Below are 22,144 nucleotides of genomic sequence, written 5' to 3'. Positions count from 1 at the left end.
AGTAATGATCACCGTACCAAAAATAACCAAAATTTTGCACAGGTTTCAGCAGGACCAGGCGTTCATTTGCAGATGTAGAGCCATGCAGGGCTTAGAACCATTTCTTGCAGCAATTGCCTGAAAGTGCTAAGACCCTGAGACAGAGTGGGATTCAGTTCATTTGAGGAAGAGAGATTGCTGATGGTGCAGAAGGATGTGGAACAGGTGAAGACTTGAGCTGGAAGCAAAACATGAATGGGAAAGGGAGCATTTGTGTGTAGAGGCCGGCAGTGAGAAAGGCAGAAAGCTGAGTCCTTAGTTCACGGTGGAGTCTAGCAGTTGTCTAGATGTGCCTCTGGTTTGCCTGCAGTTCAGTAGGTTTTCCTCCTCCCTAATTTCTTGTCTGGATTTACTACTCATTTTCCAATTTTTTTGGTCAAGTACTGTGTGCCAGGCAGAAATGCTGGCCAGAAGCGCAGTCAGCGGTGTCCTAAGATGTATTGCTCAAAGAACGGCTAAGACATCACTCCCAGTTCACGCTGCATTGACAGCTCAAGAGCAAAGAGCCTGAAAAGTAGAACCAAGGATGATGAAAGCTGTTCATATTCCTACCAGAAGCGCATGGCGCTGCAGCTGGTGACGCTCTGTGCCACAGCCCTCAGCTGTGAGGTGTCTAGCACATCTCGGTGAGCAACCAAGTGCTTCCGAGGACAAGCGCTCTCCCACACGTTTCTGTCCAGGCTGGCCAGCGATAGCCTAAAAACAGCTGCTCAGAGAGAAGGGTAGGAGAGAAACTGTGAGTTTGAGCTCACAGCTGAGAATTTTAGTCACTTGACTTCCACCCCATGCTTTCTAGCCTGTTCTAAGAAAAGTAGAGTCCCCAGAACAAGACTCTGTCAGGATATTCTCCCAGTGGAGAAGCTTATGTACAGTTAACGTTCTTATCCCCTTTGTAAACTTGTACCCCTTGTTTACTCCGATGGTTATTAGTAAGGTTAATTACTTACCAGTTTCTGAAGTGTTTTAAAGGTTCTTATGAGACATTCCTGTACCCTTTCCCTTACTTCCTTGCTATTATATAACAAAGCAGCTCCCATAGAAGCTGTGCCACACTAGAACAAAGAAACTCCCAGGAAGCTGTGCAACTGAGTAGTGTGCAAAGTAAGGCATGCAAGGCACCAAAACAACGAGCTAAGAGAGGAATAAAAGGACAATGAAACATATTCTAGCAAGCTATGATGAAAGATCATCTCCCTGCATCACCTAAACCTGCTTAGAAACCATCTTCCTGCCATCACCATGACCTAAAGAGGACAGGAATGGCCTGACACCCCTAGACAGTGAACCTGAACAAGAGGCCTCCTGGCTACTTTCCTGAGGACGGAAGCCCCAGCTCTGCAGTGTGTGCTGCAAAGCTGAATTGTGTCTCCTCCTTGGAGCTGACAGTGTGGGAATGGCTGTGGTGCAAGCAACCCCTTGGACCCCCCCCCCACCCCAAGAGCCAAATCCTAATAAAAGCATCAAACAGGAGTCTTGCCTCCTGGCCAATTTGTTTCAATTACCGTGTGCCGCACGGGCCGCGGCCGAGGGGGCCTGGACCCAGCCGGAGCTCCTCCCGGAGCCCAGTGGACTCCAGCTCAGCGGGGGCCGCAGCGGGGCACGGCTTAGGCTTGGCAAGGTGTGAGCAGCCGTGGTCCGGCCCAGCCTCAACCGGGGTCCCGCAGCCTCCCGTCCCCACCCGGTCACTGCCAAGGCTGGCCCGGCCCCTCCAGGCCGAGCCTGTGTGACTCAGCCCTTCTGGGACACAGGGCCAGAAAGACTTCAGCCCTGAAGCAGCAGGCTTTGAGTTCAAGCCTTGGGAAGTGCTTGCCAAAGGCTTAATGGCAATTCATACGTTCATCAAGTCACCCCACTGAAAGTTATGTTTCTAGAATCTTCCCGTATCTCTCCCCAGATTGATTGCAATTCATCACAGTATTTTGCAGCTTTCTAACCCCAGCCTGTGTCTGGACCCATGCCCTCAGACTGCGCCTTCACACCTCCCCTAGATATTGTTCTGTCTGCCCCTAGTCCTGGTCTTTGCACTTTGTTCCTGTGCTGCACAGGCTTTATGGGCCTCATCCCTACTTGATTTTCCTATTCCAGTTGGTTTTGGGGACTCCACGGCACTCGCTCCTTTAATTTTCTCCTCGGTTGTCTGGGTGTCAGGGGACCCTGAAGTTTTAAGGATTGTTGCGGCCACTGTCAGCACGACTGTAAGGGCCGCAGTGCAGCGGGGCCTGGCCCGACCGGCAGCCGAATACCTCCTCAAAGGTGGAAGCAAGAGAGAGATTTCCCGGGCTTGCTTGTCTGCAAAATGTCAATCTCACAGAGGTGGATCCAGCTTTTTAAATGCTTTAATAGGTAGTCAGTTCCCACAGCTAGCCAGCTCTTGGATTTTGCTTGGCACAGAGGCAGCTCTCGCTTAGCAGCTCCTCTCAGTAACATCATTTCCATGGGGGGCTTCTTCCCTGCTCACCAAACAGCAATTCATGCAAAAGCAGCACAAACTGTTCTTCCTGTCCTCCTGTCTTTGCTAGAGAGTGCCTTTCAAAGGGATAATAATTGGGAGCGAGGGGGTTTACATTTTCCATTGCAAAGGAGCCTCCTGCCTCCCTTAGCAGGCCCCTGTCTTTCAAACAAAGACACACACGGTCTCCTTTTGCACCTTCACTTGGCCCCAGCCACTCCTGATCATTTGAAGGAGCGACTCAGAAAAGGGGCGGCAATCCCCCAAGGCCAGAGCTGCTCCAGGCTGCTCCTGGTGCCTTGGGCTTTTGAAGGGGTGCCGCGGTGGCCTTTGTGACACAGGCACGGGGTGCCGGGGTGGCCTTTGTGACACAGGCACAATGCGTCAGGGGCTGTGGTGACGCGGGACCTTGCGGTGCCCAAAGTCCATTGTGACATGGCAGAGCCCCTCCCCAGCTGGGGAGTATATAAAGGGCTTGCGGGGCCCTGGTCAGTCCCAGGACAGTGGCTGTGTCCAGGTACCTGTGTGCGCCAGAGGACTGCAGGCATGCAGGAGGAGAAGGCAAAGCCCAACTCCCAGCCCCACAGGCCCTGGCCCGGCTCACAGAGAGCCCAAGCCTTGAGGGAGCAGCAGGAGGAGGCTGAGAGGGCAAGCAGAGGGAGGAGAGGAGCCGTGGAGTCCTGCGCTGAGGAAGAGGCAGAGGTCTGCCAAGGAGAAATGAACAAGTTCCAGCAAGGGACTCCAGGGGAAGCCTGCACTCAGCCACAGCTGTGCCCAGGAGAAGCCCATAGCTGCCAGGAGCTCTCTGAGTGGGAAGAAGGCCTTGAGCAAGAGCTGGTCCAAGTATGGGGGAGCTCCTGGCATTTCTGGGACTGGGATGAGGGCAAGGAGCAAAAGCCCTCCCCAGTTGTCTCCGAGTGGGACGAGTGCAGGGAGCAGGAGCTGTGGCAGGCAGACAGCGATCACTGTCAGGAATTTTCAGATTGGGAAGAATCTCCTGAGCAGCGGCTGTCCCCAGGAGAAGGCACGAGCTGCCGGGCACTCTTGGACTGGGAAGCTTGCCACAAGCAAGAGCTGTCCCTAGATGGCCAGGAGGTGACTGGAGGCAAAGCAAAGAGAAAATCCTCCAGGTCCAGCTGGGATGATGACACTGATGGAGAACTGGCTCAGGACAGCAGGGAATACTGTGACATCCTGTGCAGCCAGCTCAAGCCCTGGCAGCGGGAGGACGATGACTGGGATGAGGTGAGCGTCCTGGAGCTGCACGAGGAAGGAGAAGAGGCCAGGCAGCAGAGACTGGCAGATTTAGCCCAAGAGGGAAGCCTGCTGCCTGTCCCTCGAGCAGCTTGGGTGGAGAGCCAGGAACCCGAGCTGTGCCCACAAGAGCAACTCTGTGCCAGGCCTGGCCCTCTGGCAGCCCAAGCCACAGTGGAAGATGTCTCTTCTCCTGGGCAGCCACTTCCCCACAGGAAAGGCCGCTCGCTCTTGAGGCGGGGGCTGCGGGCGCTGCGGGGGCTGTTCCGCTGCCCCTGCCTGGCGGCACAGCCACAGGATTAGCGCCCGCTGGCAGCAGCACCAGGCTGCAGATGGCGGCTGCCCCGCAGCCTGCCCGGTGCCCCGAGGTAGCCGCACGGGCTGCCCCGGCCTGCGCTGGCCCTGCGGCCGCTCTGCGGCACCCCCGGGGCGGCTCCCCGAGGGCACACGGCAGCCCAAAGCGGCACCCAAAGGGGGACCCTCACTGCCGGGGCTCAGCGCCGCATCCCGGCCCATCATCCGGCCAGGAAGGCACCTGGAAAGTCATCGGCTCCCAGCGGCAGCCTGGCACTGCCAGTGGCACCCCTGCACCGGATCCCCAAGGGCCACAGCCACACGGCTCTTGGCCCTTTGCAGGGACACTGGCTCCAGCTCCTCCCTGCTGGACTCCAAGGCCATTTCCTCTCCTTCGGAAAGGACTTTGCTGTTCCTGTGGCACTTTGGCCATGAGGAATGGACACAGGCAGGAGGTGTTGCTCCCAGGACATGACGGCGGCCTGCTGGACTGCAACACACACAATTCTAACAAAAGAAAAGAAAGTTGTATTTAGGAAGTAGTAGTAGGAAAGAAAAAAACCCAACCCCCGCCCCCCCCCCCCCCTACTAAAACCTGCATAAGACCCTCCAGAAACCAAAAAATGATAAAGAATAAGAATAGGAATATTAGGAAGAAGAGGTGGAAGCTGAAGTAGATCAAGACATAGTAGTACTTAAAACATGGAAAATTAAGAATAAGAATAAAATGTTGGAGTCTGGAATACAGTGTGTGTGCCCTTGTTTCTGATACTTAGTTATAAGATCCAGTTATAAGTTCCCCCAGGCAGGGCAGGTCCCTGGGTGCTGCCCCTGGCCCAGATAGTTTTCAGATGGGAAACACTATCAGAAGTAAGGTTTTAGAAGACAAAATGTCTTCCCTGCTGACAGCACCGTAAGGAATAGCTGCAGGGCAGAGTTTTAAAAACAGAGGTTGTCTTGACCTCTCTACAGCCTTGCATGGTTCTCAGCATGATAGATCAGGGGAAAAAATATTATAGTGGGTCAGACACATCACATTGCAACAGAGATGCAACAGCACCCCTGATTTTTCCATGGTTCTGGATGACAAGAACTAGGATACTGTTACCGCTGAAGATGAATAGATCATGCGGACACAGGTGGAGGTGTGCTGAAAAGAAGAGCAGAGTTTATAGTTTATTTCCTCCCAGGATTTATAGGCTTCTGACCACAGCCAGGGATTGGATGGTCAGGATAACATTTTTCTCACTGCACTGGCCATGAGAGATGCCCATCACAAGACGTGTAACAGAAAGAATGTACACATATCTATGTTTACAGCTACTCTCCTGGGAAAGTCCTTAGAAAACCATGTCAGCAAGCTCAGAAGCTGAGTTTTCAGGGCTACATCTCCCCCTTTTTGGTTTAACAAAAAGAAAAGAAAAAAGAAAAATGAACAAAGAAACTAGCAACATTATAAACAATCAAAAAGATAAATAATAGGAAAATACAATACTCCATACAATCAGAAGGCTGTAATTTCAGGGTGATAGCTCACCCTTTCACTATTACAAAAAAAACCTTTTTTTTTTTTTTTGAAAAAAAAAGCAGAAAAACAACAAAACTCAAAAATAAATGAAACAATTGTCCAACATCAACACCTGCTTGTGGATGGCTCTCAATTTGGTCACAGAGGCAGAATCCATGGCCAGATTGAAAGGCGCCTGGGAAAACTTATGAAATGCTCTGACAGCAGCCTGTAATTCCATCAATTGGGCTGATCTAAACTCATGACTCTCCAAAAAAATAAAACAAAAACCACCAACCTAAAAACAAAACAGCGACATCAATGGAAAGATTAATCTAATAAACTTGAGGAGCAGAAACTGCTTGCAGAACCTCCTCCAGCATCTACAGTGCCTCTGGGGTCAGTGTCAGAGGTGACTTTAAATCAGAGTCCCCCTTTAATAGACCAAACAAGGGAGACAGTTTAGTCGTGGTCAGTCCCATATGAGGACACAACCATGTAAAACTCCATTAATATTTGGACATCATTCATGCAGTGTCTGCACTGAATGCAAAAAAAAGAATTGCACCTCCAGATGCGGGACTGTTCGTCCCAAAAATTATTTTGACCCTCAAATAATTTCAAGGAGGTTGTTTCTGGAGTCACTTGCAGCTCCATATCATTGGCAAATGCCAGCCAATTTTGCATGCCTTATGGCAAAATCTCCATTGATATCTCTGTGTGGGCTCAGCATTAATGATAGCTGGCACCAGAAAGGCAAATTTGGGTCTGTTCTTTGTTTTGCAAAGGAATTGCAAAGAACAATCCTTCAGATCCACAATGAGGACTAGCCAATCAGCAGGAAGCATGGCAGGTGAAGGCATGCTAGCCTGCAACATCCCCATGCTTTCCATCATAGCATGAACTTTCTGGAGGTCTTGCAATAACTTCCATTTCCCAGACTTGTTCTTGACACAGAAAACAGGAATGTGCCAGGGACTGGTTGAAACTCCAGATCACTGTGATCCAACTGTTCTTGCATCAAGTCACGGAGGGTGACTAGTCTATCATGGGAAAGGACAACAGAATCTGCTGAACAAAGAGTCAGTCTCAAGTTCTTCTTTGCATAGAATCTGTCAGCATCGGCTCCAAGGGTCACTCTGGGGCCCATCAGCAAACCTGACAATCGTGATGTCCATGCCAGTGTCAAAAACCCGCAGAAGCTAATCTCTGACAGCACCTCACCAAGGATGGACAGGAGATGGATGGTGTAGACCCATTCAGGATGATCCCTGGCTGTCAGAACAGCAGTCCAGTGACCCAGGGAGGTCCAGGGAACCCGAAGCCACCATCTCCCCGCAGCTGGTTCTCAGCTCTGCGAACATAAAACTCAAAAGGCACAAGGTGAGCAAATCCAGGTCCTGCAGGGATAGGAACAGGAGGGGTGAGTGTGGAACCCATGGCAGAAATGCACCCCAGGAATTCCGAATCAACGTCCCCTGGGTGAGCAATAGTGCCTTGAGCAGTGGTATTCATCCACGCCACAAGAAGAGCACTCATGCCTTCACCCACTGGACCAAAGCATTCGGAAACACGTGGAATGCCTGATACGCTCAGCTGCACAGTCATTTGACAAGAGGACAAGGTCCACAGGCCAGCTGAAGAAGCTCCAGCAGCCTGGGACCCCTGGCCCATCAAGGCCACTGACTTCGCCCCTGCGGCAGCACCACCCGAGCCAGTGGTAACTAGCGCAGGACATTGGTCTGCCGCGGCCGCAGGAGGCGGCGGGGGAGGGCCGGCTCCAGCCGCAGGCTCGGGTGATGCCCGGGAACCCGAGGCGGGGGGGGCTGGAGGCAGTTCAGCACAGCCCGCCTCCAGCGCCGGGAAGGACCGAGGCGCCGGTAGAGGCACAGCCTGCGAAGCCGCAGCACCGTCCTGCTCTGCTGCAAGGGGACAATCCAGGCTCGCAGGATGGGAATCCGGCAGCATGGGGCTGGCAGAACACGGCTTGGCATCGGCACCACTCGCAGAACCCGCCCCCACCCCCCACGAATCCGGCGCGGGGCGGGCAGCGCTCAGAACTGCCCCTAACAGCGTTTCTTCGGGGCGAAAGGTCCAAGAAGCGGTGCCAGCCGCTCCTCTGCTGGAAAAGCGTGCGCGGCCACCGGCGTGGAGCCCGGGCCCTGCCCGTCCCCCACCGCGGGGCAGGGCATGGCCCAGCCGCAGCAGGGACACGGGCCCGGCCCTGAGGCATCCCCCAGGGTGGGTGCCGCCCCCCGTTCAAGCACCCCCCCATCGGTCTGTGCCAGGAGGGCACACGGAGGAGGCGAGTCCGCCCCGGGCTTCCACCGCCGGGGCATGGGCCGAGGCAGCGTTACACCCCCTGGGTCCGCAGCGCTCCCAACGGCCTGCTGGCAGGGATCCAACCCCGCCCCGGGCCTACACCGCCGGGGCGCCGGTCGAGGCGGGGTCACACCCACCGGTCCCACGGCGGCCCCGTTCAATCCGTCGCACCTTCGCCAGATCCCGAGCAGCCGGAGCAGCCGGGGCTCATAACCGACCAGCAGAGCCTCAATCAGGGAATCGCCTAAAGGGTCCCAAGCTGACTGTGAAAAAATCGCTTCAACCACAGGGAAAAACCCCTCAATTCTCCCATACTCACACAATCGCTGAAAGTCAGCATATGAAACATCAATCCCTCTCTGATCAGACACCGCATGCCATATTTCCAGAACCAGGCCTTCGCTGAGAGAAAGCCCAAAACCATCCATAGCCACAGGCTAGACAGTACCCTGTAACACACGTGCAAGACACGTCGGGGTTCCCCAGATGTTACCGCTGAAGATGAATACATCACACGGACACAGGTTGAGGTGTGGTGAAAGAAAGAGCAGAATTTATTTTTCCTCCCAGGATTTATAGGCTTCTGACTAAGGCCAGGGATTGGATGGTCAGGATAACACTTTCTCACTGCACTGGCCATAAGAGATGCCCATCACAAGACGTGTAACAGAAAGAATGTACACATATCTACGTTTACAGTTACTCTCCTGGGAAAGTCCTTAGAAAACTATGTCAGCAAGCTCAGAAGCTGAGTTTTCAGGGCGACAGTCTATCTCAAGGCCATTTTCATCTTGGGACATCACTTATCTTCCAGACTACATCCTGTACCTCAATTTTAACATGTAACATCTGTAAAGCGCTGCATCTGCCTTGTAACACTGATTCTTTTGATTGCTTCGAATAATAACTTCAATAACAGTTACTATTTAGTTAGGACAAATCAATTCCATTTACTGCAATCCCGCATTTCTCTTTTTGACCACATTGATTCATGCTTTTAAAAAAAAACAACTTGAATCTTAGTATTTTTTCTATATTCTCAATAATCTCATTTTTTGCATTCACTTTATTTCCATTTCTAATTTCTTTAACATTTCTTGTGCTGCATCAAGTTTTTTCCACTCTCTCTCAAATTTGGTTAACATTTTTTTGAGCTATTATAGCTACTTTCTGTTCAGTATTCCTTGAATTACTGAATGGATTATGGAATCATACAAGGTAGAAACAATAATCTTAAGGTAAAACACAATATCAAAAATTTTAACTTTTTCCATTATGTACTTTATAAAGGTTATCTCACCAATCAGTCTTCAGAAGAGAATTCCATTTTTGAACGGGTACATGTGTTACTCTTTTAATTTCTTCAGCAATTTTCGTGATGGCTTCTCCATGATCATTTATTTCCACACAACATTCAGATTCATTAAACTTTCTACAAACTCCCCCTACTTCAGTTAACAGATAGTCCAGGCCCATTCTGTTTTGATCTACTCATGCTCGCATTTGTGAATGTTGCTTGGCCAGCAACTTTAGGGCAGTAGAGGTATGGTTTAAAATGACTTTAACTACTGCTTGGAGCCTTATGAAGTGATTCAAAAGATAACATATTCCTCCTGGACCTCAGTATAACGAAGAAGGAGGGTTGTATAACTCCTAAGGTACAGGATCTTTTCCACTTCTGAGGTAATTCCCTATACACTCTTGGCTCACAAATCAAATCTATTATGTCAAGGGCTTTCCATTTGTTACTTGTTGTATCTGGTCATTCTCAATAGAATTTTAGGTCACTTATGGATTGCTAAGGGTTAGCTCCAAGACTTTTATACTAGCACAGAAGCCCCCCAGGGGTACAGGTCTCTGGGGCAGGAGACGAGTGCCAGCACTGCCAGGGCTCGGGTGGGGTGGCAGGTCTGCCTTGGCGGGGACTCTGCCACACCTGCTGATTTCAGTGCTGGCCGGGCCCCAGGGCTCAGAGCAGCATTCGTGCCCTGGCCCACACGTTCCTTGTCTGTGTCACACCTGCAGGTTTAGAATGGCCACCAGCTGGGACGTGTCCCAAGGAGGCCGTGCCAGCTTCTGTGCAAGGCCCCGTGCCCTTCCTGCTGCGGCTGCGTCGGCAGCCCTGGGGGCTCCTTCTGCTGCCCTGAGCCTGCAGAGCAGGGCAGCGTTGGCTGATGGTTTGAGGCATTCCTAAAGATCCTGTTGGGCTGTCTTAGACCCTTTGGGCAAGAGATTCCTCCCAACCTGGGCCATTTTTGGGGGGATGGGGGCAGGGGGAACCAGGGCAGCTGGCAGGGTGCGTGAGGGCCCTTTGTGACATATGGTCACCATGGGATGGAAAGGGACAGGGTGTCAGAGGGCCCTTTGTGACATGTGGTGGCATAGGAGCTGGCGGTGACAGGACCACGCCACAGTGCTCGGTGCACGCGACGGGACAGGACGCATCAGAGCGGTGCTGTGAGGAGCCCCCGCACAGCACACTCGTTTGTGTCGGACCCGGAGCTTTTCCGAAGCGTTATTCCAACAGGTGACCTCGAGGCCAGACCACAGGGCTTGCTGACCTGTGGCCTTGCCGAGGCTTCTTTCTTAAGGTTCTGTCAAGGGCAGACCGTGGGACTTGGTGACCCGGGGCTTTTCCGAGGTGTTGCCCATCCCTGCAGTCACTGCCCTTGAGACCAGACCTCAAATCTTGACGAGGAGCCTCCTGTCCTTGTGGCAGGAGCCCTCAAGACACAAGTGCAGGACTTGCTGTCCTGCCGTCTTGCCAGGACTTGAGTCTTGCAGGTGCCTTCCAGGCACGACTGCAGCACTTGCTGACCTGTGGCCTTGCCGAGGCTTCTCAAGATTCTCTCAAGGCAGACCGTGGGATTTGGTGACCTGGAGCTTTTCCGAGGTGCCGCCCATCCCTGGAGTCACTGCCCTTGAGACCAGACCTCAAACCTTGACGAGGAGCCTCCTGTCCTTGTGGCAGGAGCCCTCAAGACACAAGTGCAGGACTCGCTGTCCTGCCGTCTTGCCCGGACTTGAGTCTTGCAGGTGCCTTCCAGGCACGACTGCAGGACTTGCTGACTCGGAGCTTTTCTGAGCCATCTCTCCTGCAAGTAGCTATAAATCCAGTCCCTGCCATGGAGCAGCGACCTCCAAGAGTGCCCAAGTTGGCCTGGGTTGAGGAGGAGGAGGAAGGAGAAGGCCCTGGAGCTGTCCTGGCACAGGAGACTGAAGAGGTGCAGGAGTTCCAGGCACCACGGGAGGGTGAGTTGCAGAGCTCGGCCTTAGGGCTAGCGCCTGTTGCCAGCTTGGCCCCATCCCATTGCATGCCATGCCATCCCCTGGTGCTGTTCCTATGGAAAGGATGGGAGAGTGTTGAAGATGATATGGAGCAGCGACCCCCAAGAGTGCCCAAGCTGGCCTGGGTGCAGGAGGAGGAGGAGGAGGAAGAGGAAGAAGGCCCTGGAGCTGCCCCAGCACCAGAGACCGAAGAGGTGCAGCAGTTCCGGCCGCTGGAGGAGGGTGAGTGGCAGAGCTGGGCCACAGGGCTGGTGCCTGCGGCCATCTTGGCCCCATCCCATCCCATTGCATCCCATCTCATCCCATCCCACCCTGTCCTGTGGAGACACACCCATGGACAGCATAAAAGAGGGGCTGGGGCTGCCCCCCCAGCAGTGGCCGTGCTCCATCCCCTGGGGCATCCGCGGGGCTGTCCCTGCCTGGGGATCGCAGGGCTGGGCTGCGTTCTCCGGCCTCTCCCGCAGCCCCTCAGCTCTGGCTGCTCTTTGCCAGATGCAGCCATGGCCCAGACACAAGAGCAGGACCTTGGCGGTGGCCTCTTCCGCAGAACAGCGCAGGTACCTGCAGCCATCCCCAACTGGGCTGGGCCTGCTGGCACTGCTCAGCCCAGCAGCACGCCTGGAGCACTCCATGGAACATCCCCGATGTTTCTGTCCCCTGCCCTTCTCCTACAGCTGGTTTGCAGCTTCATCAAGAGAATTCGGGAAGAAGGGACCAGCGCCATGGCCACTGGGCTCAGACCTTATTCATACATCTTCAACACCAAGGCCACTGCTGCCCTGCTGGATATGCTTGTAGAGGAGGGTTTTTACAGTCAAAAGCAAGTAAGCAGCCTGTGGCCAGGGTTTGATCCTCCAGGGATCGCTTGGCCTCCCAAGCCACGCTTGCTGATCACTCAAAGCCTTTGAGGCCATTGCAGCGTGCTGAGAAGGGAAGCACTTCTCTGGGGAAGCTGGGGACATTCCTGACTCCCTGTGGCAGCTTTCCAAGTCTCCCCTTGTGCTTTCTCCAGGTGCCTGCCATGGTGAGGTACATCCACCAGTGGCTCATGGCCAATCAGTTCTCTGAGCACAGGCTGAACAGGACCCTGCTGGATCTGAGCGAGGCACAGCCCGCTGACGTGGTCATTGCTCTCCTGCGTGTGGCCCCAACGTGTGACAGGTACGGGGCCCACGTGCCCAGAGGGCTCAGGGCTCCTCAGCCCATCAGCCTGCACAGCCTGGCCCAGGTGTCTGACCAACAGAGACTTCCAGGGTCCTGTCTACCTGGGACCTTTCCCAGCCCTGCTACATCGGTCCCCGAGCCTGCTGCCATGCCATGGCCCTCAGGGCCCTGTCCCCACAGGGCTGGGCTGCCTGGCTGCTGCTGCTGGCGAGGGGCAGCAGGCAGAGGCAGAGCTGGCAGCAAGCTCAGCTCCCCCCCACTGCTGCCCAGGCCACGGGGATGTGTCTGAGACCCCCGTGAGACAGAGCTGTCGCCCCGCAGAGCTGCTATGACCATGTGGAAGACCATCTTGTGCTCGCCCAGGACAGCGGAGCGGGCATACCGGATAGTCCTCGATGTGCTGGGGAACTGGCCAGAGCACAGCACGCGCACCTCTGATGGAGACAACACGGGTGTCTTTGCCCTGGCTGTGAGTTTCTGCAACTGGCCTTTGCTCAGCCCATGGCAAGCCACCTCTTCAGCAGCTCTGTTTCCTCCTTCCCCAACTGCATCTCCCTGCCTCAGGCACTGGGCTGAAACCTGGCCTAGGGGCAGCTTCAGGGGCACCAGGCGTGGAGCTCCCCAGAGGTTTCCCCTGACCGCTCCCTGCCACACTCAGGCCCTGCCACCCGCACACCTCGGCACTGAGCGCTGTCTCAGGGTTCTCTGTCCTCTGCAGGCAACTGTGCTGATGTGGAAGATCCTTCAGATGCCCTGCGTCCCACATGTAGTGACGGTGCATTTCCCCCGCCTCTTTGTGCATCTGCTCTTCCAAGTGTTCTTCAGCACTTTGGAGATGCCAGAGGATCTCAATGCCTTCTGGAAGGGATGCCAGGAGCAACACGGCCTTGCCATCAGCCCCAACAGGTGCTCTATCCCACTCCTCCTGTCCCTGCCATGTCTCCACGGCACGAGCCAGTGCTCCCAGCGTGACCTGGGCTTTGCTGTGCACACAGCTTTGCAGTGCAGGCCCTGAAGTCCCTGCTGTGCCAAATGCATCGTGAGGAAGTGGTGGTGGAAATGGAACACAAGCGTGGCTGGGACAAGCTGCTCTCTGCTGACACCCACCACTATGCCGTGGGTCTGCTGGCCAGGTGAGACCCCCTTCTCCCCACTGCCTCTGGCATTTGTGCCCCGTGCTGAGGTTGCCCAACACAGTCCCCACTGTCGTGGGCCAGAGGGCCTCGTCACCGAGGGACGGCTAGGGAGACTGGAAAAGGCTGGGAAAGGAGGGTGCCCACAAGGAGTCACCTCCCCAAGAGCCCAGGTCCCCTATCCTTGCAGGATGGTGCTCAAAGATGTGAACTCTGTCAATCAGTCCTGGGAGATGTTTGTCCTCCCAGCTCACAGTCTGGGCTACTTTTTCACCCTGGCAGGGAGATGTCGTCTGCCTCTATCCCCTTGTGTTCCCGCATCGTTCCCTACCTGCTCCAGCTGCTCAGCACACAGGAGGCACGCTGGGATCTGCCTGCCCTGGCATTCCTTGTGGAGGTGAGCCTGATGGCCAAAAGTGCCTCCCTGCAGAGCTGCCTGCCACCTCTCTGCCCTCTCATAGCTGCAGCTGCCTGGGACGGTGCCCATGCCTTGTGCTGCTGCCCGGGCCCTGTTTCCTGTCTTGTTTCTGGGCTCCTGCCGGCTGCCTCCCCTGTCACTGCCCTGTGCCTTTCAGATCCTGGACTACCTGGACTTGAGCGAACGCAGCGCTAACAGAGTCCTGGAAATCTTCTCAAGGCACCTGCGGAGCGAGAGCAGGGACAAGCGTCACCTGGCGCTCAGGGCCCTTTTCAAGTTGATTGATGATCCCTCGATGGTGAGAAGTGGGCAGTGGCTGAAGCTGCGCTGGGAAACGCAGTCCCTTGGGCTCGGCTGGGCTTCGGGCCCCGAGGCAGCTGCTGCCAGCTCTCCTGCCTCCTGCTTCTTCCTGAGTGCTTTGGGACAGGCCTTTGGCCTCTTGGCCCTGTGGCAGCAGGGTGGCGTTTCACAGACTTGTCTTCCACACAGGCTGAAAAAATGCGGAGCCTGACTGAAAGTCTTGTAGATTTCCTGTGGGATGCAGATGCAGAGATAGTCAGGATGACAGTCATGGTGCTCAGCTTTATCGTCTTGGACAAGGACATGCTGATACCCAGCCCCATTGCCCTGCAGCTGGCTGAGGCGCTCCTGCCACTCTTTGACCACGTAAGGCTCTGTGCCCCCAGCCGAGGCCACTGGCTGCTGCCCAGACACTTGGTGCCCGGGGGATTCTCAGGCCTGCGCCCTGCTGAGCCCCATGCAGTCAGGGCTGAGGTCTTTTTTCCTTCCTTCCTTTCATATAGAATAATAGCCAGGTGCAGCTGGTGTCCATATTATTCTTCCGATCATTGATGACTCTTCTAACAGAAAAGGAAAAAAAGGCCCTGAAGTCACACGTGCACCACAGCCTGCTGCCTCTCTTCTTCCACTGCCATGACGAGAACCAGCAGGTGGCAGAGGTGAGGATTCCTGGGCTGCTGCTGTCACCCGGGGAGGGGGCTCGGCCGCCTCCTGCCCTGGCACCTTGCCGGCTGCAGCCTCCTCCTGGCCTTGGCACACGAATGCGGGCGGGTCCTGTGTCCTGACTTGTGGGGCCATCTGCGGGTCTCTGCTGCTCTCCAGGCTTCTTGGGCAACGCTGCTTTGTGCGGCCGAGTTCCTGAAGAGGAGAGATCTTGAAAGACCTGTGAAAAAGAAGAAGCTGTGGATGATCACCGAGTGCCTGGTAAGGACGGCTTGGAAGGCCCAGCCTCAGCCTGGAGAAGCCCCCTGTCCCCAGCGCTCGGTGTGTGGGGCTGGCAGCTGCGCCCCTGCCCAGTGCTGCACCCGGGGGCCGCACGGCTTCTTCTTCAGGCTCCTGTGGTCCCGAGCCTGGTTCCGATGGAGCCCCGATCCACTGGGGCTGCAGGGCAGGGCGGCACCGCGGCTCCCTGGGCAGCAGCCGGCCCTCTGCCCCTTGCAGAGCTCGGCGCCAGCGGCTGCTGGCCGGGCCTCAGGGTTGGCCGGGCAGGCAGCGCCTGGCCGAGGGGCAGAGCCCGCGCCAACCCTTCCCTCCTGCCGCTCTCTCCAGCTGGCACAGGACAGGAACCGAGCGGCGGAGGACCTGCGTCGGGCCCTGCCGTACCTGCAGAGCCCACAGGAGCCCCTGCGAGCGGCGGCCATCAGGTTCATCGGTGAGCCACGAGCCCGGGCTCCCTCCCCGCCCCGCCACAGCTCGGCCCCGGCCCCGACTGCTGCCCCGGCAGCGGCACCCGGGCCCCACGCCCTGGAGCCCCGCCTGCCCTCGGGGCTGCTGCTGCCGGCCTCTGGCAGCCGTGCCCTTGGGCTGAGTCAGGATGCGGCACGGGCCCGGGCTGAGCCCTGCCGGGGCGGGAGGGCGTGTGAGCACAGGGCTGGCAGCGCCGCTGGCAGGGAGCTGTGCCGCTGGGGCCCTGACAGGCTCTGTGTTCCCAGGGATGGCCGGGCGGCTCCTGAGGCGGCAGAAAGAAGACCTGCAGCTAATTTACAAATGTGAGTGAGGGCAGCGGGCTGTCAGCGGGGCTGCTGGGTGGAGCTGCAAGTCCTGGACTGTCTGCGAAGGTCTCTGCTCAATGTGCGGATGAGGGGCGGCGTGGGTGGATCACTCCGAGGTTTCACGTGGGGCATTCGTGGCCAGCAGCTTCGGGCTGATCCCCTTGGTCCCTGCTCCCTGCTGGCCATGGCAAGAGCCGGCTGGGATGGCCCTGGCCGGGGGCTCTCTGTGGGCCTCTGCAGGTCTGGGAATCTGACCGTGGCTCTGTTCATCTCTCTTCCAGCCCTTAAGAACGTGGTTTGTGACACCAGCCCTGCCATCGGAAACCTGGCAATTCAAACATTTTACATCACCCAGGCAGTAGAGACGGCTCAATATTCCATCTTGGAGAACCTGCAAGTTCAGCTGCGCAGGGCATGGAGGACACGGCCTCGTCTGTTGGGCCTCAGCTGGCTGCGCTGCTGGAGCTCTGCTGGCAACTGACCCGGCAGGCTCTGTCTGCTGGGGCCACCTGAACCAGCAGGGATTTTTTTTTGTTTCTTAAATATTGTTCTTTTCTTCTTTTCATTTTCTTTTAGGATATAAATATAGTATATATTATAATAGGCAGTCACTTCCCAAGACCTTTATCTTGCTGCCCATGGTGTACAGGGCATAGAGGAAGCGGGGAAAATGTGATTCCACTTGGGGAATCACAGCTCAGCAAGCTGCCCAGGCATGCAGCGGTGCAGGGAAAATGGCCAGAAACCCTTGGCCTTTGGTGGTTCTGCTGAAGGCACAAATGCTGTCTCAGCCAGGAAGCGCCGCCATCTGTGTCCTCGTGCCCGTGTGGTGCTGGCTGGGTTGCTGAGGGCTCCCACGTGCCTCTTGATCCTGCTCCTCTGGAGCTCCTGTGGGGCTGTGGCTCTGCTGCCGGGCTGCACTGGGGGAGACTGTGAGGGAACAGGGCACTGGGAGGCTGTAAATGGATGAGGGTCTGTGGAGGCCCAGGCGGGACAAAAGCGTGGGAAGGCGTGAGGGGCATGTGTGGAGGCTGGAGGCTCCAAAGGGGACAGGAGGCCCCTGAAAGGCCGGACCGGTGGGAAGACCTGAGGAATTGGGTGTCAGAGGGCATAAGCAGCCCCCGGGCAGCCACCTTTTTCCTGACAGCCGGCCGACCTGGCACTTCCCCAGAATGTCTCCCAGGCCTGCAGCAGAAGCCCTCGAGGCTGGGACAACACCCCTCCAGGAGGGTGTGGACAGCCCAAGGTGTACCCAGGCTGGGCTGGCTGGGGACATGCAGGGCAGGGGGGTGCTGCCGGCCCATGGCCACTGGGTGCCTGCGATAAGGGGCAGTGGGCAGAGGCAGGGCTGGCCGCCAGCCCGGGCCCTCGCGGCTGCCCAGGGCACGGTGCTGTGACTGAGGCTCCCCTGACACAGAGCTCGGGGTCCGCAGAGCTGCTGCCACCAAGGGGAGGGTGGTGATGTCTCCTCCAGCAGGGCTGCCCAGTTGCTGCTGCTGAAGCGACTCAGGAGCCCACAGAAACAGCAGCAGAGTGTGCACAGGAACAGCAGCAGAGTGTGCACAGGAACAGCAGCAGAGTGTGCACAGAAACAGCAGCAGCCCCAACGTCGGCACCTGCACAGTGAGGCGTCTGCAGCAGCTGAGTGCCAAACAGGGGGAGGCTGTGGGCACAGTTGCCTTTGGTTTGGCAAAAGGCTTCAGCAGAATTGACCACAATGGCTTTCTCTTCACTTGCCAGCCTCACAGCAACGCTTGGCAGCTTCAGCTGCAGCCTGTGCCCCTGACTGACTTGGATGGGCGTGCTTGAGGGCGGGCTCGCCTTCCACCTGTCATGTGTTGTTGTAGTGCGTCTAAAAATCTTGGTATCTCCCAAGAGTAAAACTCACCTCTGTTTTGTGTAATGTTAGTTCCTACCTGAGAACCTTCTCCCTTCCCCCTTCCCATTGGCTGTATCCTCTCTGTATCCCCCGATCACCCCCACCCCTTTGTATAAGAGATAAGATCCAGGGCATTTCTGTCTCTTTCTTGCCCCGGATGGACGACAGACAATAAACCTGCAATTTGGATTATTCCAGCAAGTATGGGCCTCCTGTGTCTAGATACTTTGAGTCCGTGTTGTATCCACTTATCCCTCCGGCCCCTGTTCCCCAGGGAGAAGGGGCAGGGAGAGAGAGAGTTACACCCCTTGCTCCTGCAGAGGGGCAGGGAGAGGGGTGTCCCGGCCCTGCCTCCCGATGGGGGGGTGCCAGCCTACCGAGCCTGGCGTGGCAGGGTGCGGGCCCCCGCCTGGCTCCTGCAGGGGAGGAGCTGGGTCTCTCCACAGGCTTGGTAAGGGAATGGAGCCCCCAGAGCCCGGCGTGGGGGGGTGCAGGCAGAGAAACCCAGGGAATACCAGCCCTGGAGAAGATGAAGGTATGCTAACAGCGGCTCCTGTAGTATACAATAGCAGCTGATATTCAAGTCAGTTATGTTAATATTAACCAGCTGCCATCTGATAGTTTCTTACAGTTTGTAGATCGACTGAGACTACAGATACAGAGACAAGTTAAAGAACCAGTGGCCCAGACAGAACTGCTTCAAGAAATGGCCCAAAGAAATGCCAACGACGCTTGTCGTAGAGCAATTCTGAGTCTACCTATTAACCCTCCACCCACCATAGCAGATATGATTGAAGCCATGTGCCCAGAAAGCAGACTTGTACAGTGTACACGGCAAGAAACCAGGCAACCCAAGGACAGTGGCAGCAGTGACAGCAGGAATGAATAAGCCACAGATGTCACCAGAACAGCTGCAGCACATCGTCTGTTTCCAGTGCAAGAGGCCAGGACATTTTGCAAGGAACTGTCCTCAAACCCAGCAACAAGGGAAACACTAGAAAGAAGCTCTAGCCAGTCAACCAAGAAACTAAAGTCTCAGCGCTTTTCTGTCAAGCGCAGAGACATAAAAATGACAGACCTGAAGTAGAAAAAAGACTCTATTTTAATGGGAAAAGGGGAGGAAAGGGAGCGGGCTGAGAGGCTGCAGAAATATAATTGTGAGGAACGTTTGCCTAATAAGGTCTGGCAACCGCAAAAGTGATTCAGTAAGTGATTTGTAACTTGTCATGAGGTGACTTTACCTTTAAGGTGGTTTTAAGAGCTAAGGAAGTTGAAGCTGCTGGTGGCTGATGAGAGTCTTTTCTCCTGACCAATTATCGGTCATTACTGGGAATTGACAGCAGTTTTGAGCATTGAAAAGGGAGATCAACTTGTGAACCCTACCTTAAGATGTAAAGTCAGAGCACTCTTGGGCTCTTTGTTTCCTGGCTGTGAAAGGTAACAGAGCTCCAGGCCTCCCGTTCTCTGCCCGGCCATGTGGCCGGGCGGGGGCTGGGCTGGACCCAGCGGCTCTCGGCCGGGAGATGGGGGCTTGCGGGGGGCTTTCCCCGGGCTCTGGCCAAGCCAAGCCGATCTCTGGCTCGGCTGCAGGTTTTGCTGTGACTAAATTTACTAGAGACTGCCGAGTGAAGAAAGAAAGAGGCTCTGAACCTGCGGCGGGCTAAGGCGGCGACTACACTTTCCAGAACAGCCATGAGGAATCTTCTATCAATGACAGCTCCAGCTGCTGCACTGACAGAAGTCACAGAACCATCTACAAAGCCTGGGCAAGATTTTAACCCTTTCATTACCCAGATGAGACTTGCAGATTAATCTTTTTATCCAGAGAGGGAAAAAGAGAGTGATCAACATGAAAAGAGACTTTATAAACTACCAGTGACAGAAAAGAAAAGAAGCTTCAGAAAAGGTAGAGAATAAGGAGATGCTTTAATTAAGATGAAATATTTTTCTGTTCAAGCTATGGAGATGGACAATAAAGTCCTGAAAGGACTCCTTTAATTCATGATAGAGTATGTAGGGAGGAATAAAGTGTTCAAAGTGTAAATTTTGAGTAAAAAGTAGAGTAATTGTGGTACAGTGAAGTGCTGGAGGATTTGAAGCCTTGAGAGGCAATGAGAAAACTGTTTTCTAGTGAAGCTTACAGAGACAGATGAAGAAGACTTTTGCTTTTGAATAACTCGTCCTTAAAATGCCATCCCTAGACTCATGGCCCATACACACTTCAGAGTGATGTGAAATGGGAGGAGTGAGCTCTGATAACAGCAGTTCTGGGCAGCTGACATCAGGGCAATAGAAAACTATAACAGAAGTAGTTTTCTAGTGAGAAACTCCATAAATTAACAGAAAGAGACTTCTGTTTCTCTACAAAGCCTGGTGAAAAGACTGTAGCAGGAATTGGGACTGTTCTAACCATCCAAGCTCCAAAGTTTTTGTCTCTGTGGTCATGTGAACAAGGGAATAGTGGGTAGTGGGGGATAAAAAAGGTTTTTCTGGAAGTTTATTCTGTTGTTCTTATTATTGTAGTTTGTGAATAAACGTTCTTTATTCCTTTTAAGTTTTATGCCTGTTTTGCTCTTGTTCTAATCCATATCTCACAGCAAGAAATAAGTAATTTTCTTAGTTACTGGTTTAAAACCACGACATAACTTCTAAAGCTTTTTGCTTCAGATCTGATCGTTGGACTGTCATTGGAGTAGAGTTGCAGGATAATTCACAAGACCCGTCTGGACTGGATAGTAGGTATTTTGCTATTGGAGACACAGCACATTCACCAATAGAGATTGAGGTGGCTCCCATGACAATTAAGGGAGACCTAACACACCTCACTCTCTTAGCTAGGTGCCCTCAACCACCTTTCTATGTAGACAAAGGGCAGGTAATAGCCCAGGTGATCCCTGTTCCAACAGAAATCCCAGTAGATGACAAAGCACCAGGAGTCTACTGGGCAGAAGTAGTGGGTGAAGACAAACCCATTATGGGATGGAACTTAACACATAAATCAGAACATCTCCATGTAGAAGGGTTAATTGATACTGGGGCAGATGTGACTATCATACCTGAAAAGGTGTGGCCCTCACATTGGGAACTGTAACCCATGGCAGGAAAAATACAGGGTGTTGGAGGAATGAAACTGGCTAAAATTGCTAAAGGTATCGTCCAGATTGAAGGTCCGGAGGGTAGGTTAGCTAGTGTCCGACCTTTTGTTATTGACTACAAGTGCCCGCTGTGGGGAAGAGATACCATGTCCCAGTGGGGAGTGAAATTATCAATTCCTGAGACACCTCTGGATTTTTGATGGAGGCCACTGTAGAGTGTCCGGTCCAAAAGTTATCTTGGTGTCCTGGTTTAGGGCAGATTTGGGAGAAAACCTCCAGTGGGGCTCCCCCAGGGAAGCAAACCCACGTGGCCCTTTTCTCCCACCCTCCAACCGGTTCGGGAAGAGATATCTCTGAGTGAAGTGGAAAAAACCTGTTTATTTCACATCCACAGCACTACCCGGCACAAGAATGAACGATATCAAATTACAAAACCTCTTGCCGTTCAGAAGAGATGACAAACTTCAGAGGGTCTCTTTGCTGTGGGTGTTTGCTCTGTTATCAGTCTCTCTGGTGTTGGAAAATGCCGCTGCCCAGGCTGGGCTCCCGGTAGTCCACGGGTGCAAGCTCCCGGTGCTCCCTCGAGTCCCCAGTTCAGGGCAGGTTCGATTCGTTTCAGAAAAAGGGAAAGAAAACAGTCCAGGAAGACCTCTCTGCTCCGGCTAGCTGGAAAGCCAAAGCGATCTGCGTCTTGTTGTCTGTCTGTGTGGAAGTCAAAACTCCCGATGCGGGGGGAGCAAGTACAGTCTCTGATAACAGACTCGGTGCTTCTTTTCCACTCACTTTTACTCTTAGATGAAATTTTAAGAATACAAAACCTGTGTCTGGGTTAGGTGGATGAATGGGGATACAATTTAACCTCCTAATCTACCCAAGACACTTGGGTAGATAATAATCCAGTTTGAGTGAACCAGTGGCCTCTCAGCAGACAAAAACTTGGGGCGCTAGAAAAGTTAGTAGAACAATAATTGGCCAAATGACACATAGTAGAAACAACCAGCCCTTGGAATTCCCCGGTGTTTGTAATAAAAAAGCCAGGGAAGGATAAATGGCACCTCCTTCAGGATTTGAGAGAAAGAAACAAAAAAATAGAGGACATGGGGTCTCTTCAACCAGGTATGCCATCCCCAACTATGTTACCACAAAATTGGCTACTAGCAGTACTGGATATTAAAGATTGGTTTTTTCAAATTCCCCTGCGCCCAGCTGATGCGCCAAGGTTTGCCTTTTCCATTCCCACAATTAACCGAGAAGCCCCAATGAAAGGGTACCACTGGACAGTTATTACCT

The 22,144-nt window shown here is 54.2% G+C and overlaps 1 protein-coding gene across 1 annotated transcript; it reads left to right on the top strand.

Annotated features, from left to right (window-relative positions):
• Positions 1 to 10,272: 10,272 nt before the first annotated feature.
• On the top strand, positions 10,273 to 17,960 carry LOC147645578 (maestro heat-like repeat-containing protein family member 7). The gene is made up of 17 exons (XM_086874457.1): positions 10,273 to 11,117; positions 11,217 to 11,375; positions 11,646 to 11,710; positions 11,828 to 11,977; positions 12,166 to 12,314; positions 12,639 to 12,786; positions 13,036 to 13,223; positions 13,313 to 13,450; positions 13,733 to 13,847; positions 14,026 to 14,166; positions 14,358 to 14,534; positions 14,672 to 14,827; positions 14,991 to 15,092; positions 15,438 to 15,540; positions 15,821 to 15,877; positions 16,162 to 17,413; positions 17,459 to 17,960. Exons 1-16 carry the CDS (start codon positions 10,991 to 10,993, stop codon positions 16,359 to 16,361), a joined length of 2,175 nt encoding a protein of 724 aa, XP_086730583.1. The 5' UTR covers positions 10,273 to 10,990; the 3' UTR covers positions 16,362 to 17,413; positions 17,459 to 17,960.
• Positions 17,961 to 22,144: the final 4,184 nt, after the last annotated feature.

This window comes from Cyanistes caeruleus, unplaced genomic scaffold (assembly GCF_971803275.1).
Source record: "Cyanistes caeruleus unplaced genomic scaffold, bCyaCae1.hap1.1 HAP1_SCAFFOLD_226, whole genome shotgun sequence".
NCBI lineage: Eukaryota > Metazoa > Chordata > Aves > Passeriformes > Paridae > Cyanistes > Cyanistes caeruleus.
This window is presented reverse-complemented; position numbering and strand designations above follow the sequence as displayed.

Excerpts from the sequence above, each read along its gene's own strand:
- LOC147645578 (XM_086874457.1), top strand. The coding sequence starts at position 10,991 with ATGGAGCAGCGACCTCCAAGAGTGCCCAAGTTGGCCTGGGTTGAGGAG. Across the intron at positions 14,167-14,357 it reads TGATTGATGATCCCTCGATG|GCTGAAAAAATGCGGAGCCT; the intron begins GTGAGAAGTGGG and ends TCTTCCACACAG. Across the intron at positions 15,093-15,437 it reads GGATGATCACCGAGTGCCTG|CTGGCACAGGACAGGAACCG; the intron begins GTAAGGACGGCT and ends CGCTCTCTCCAG.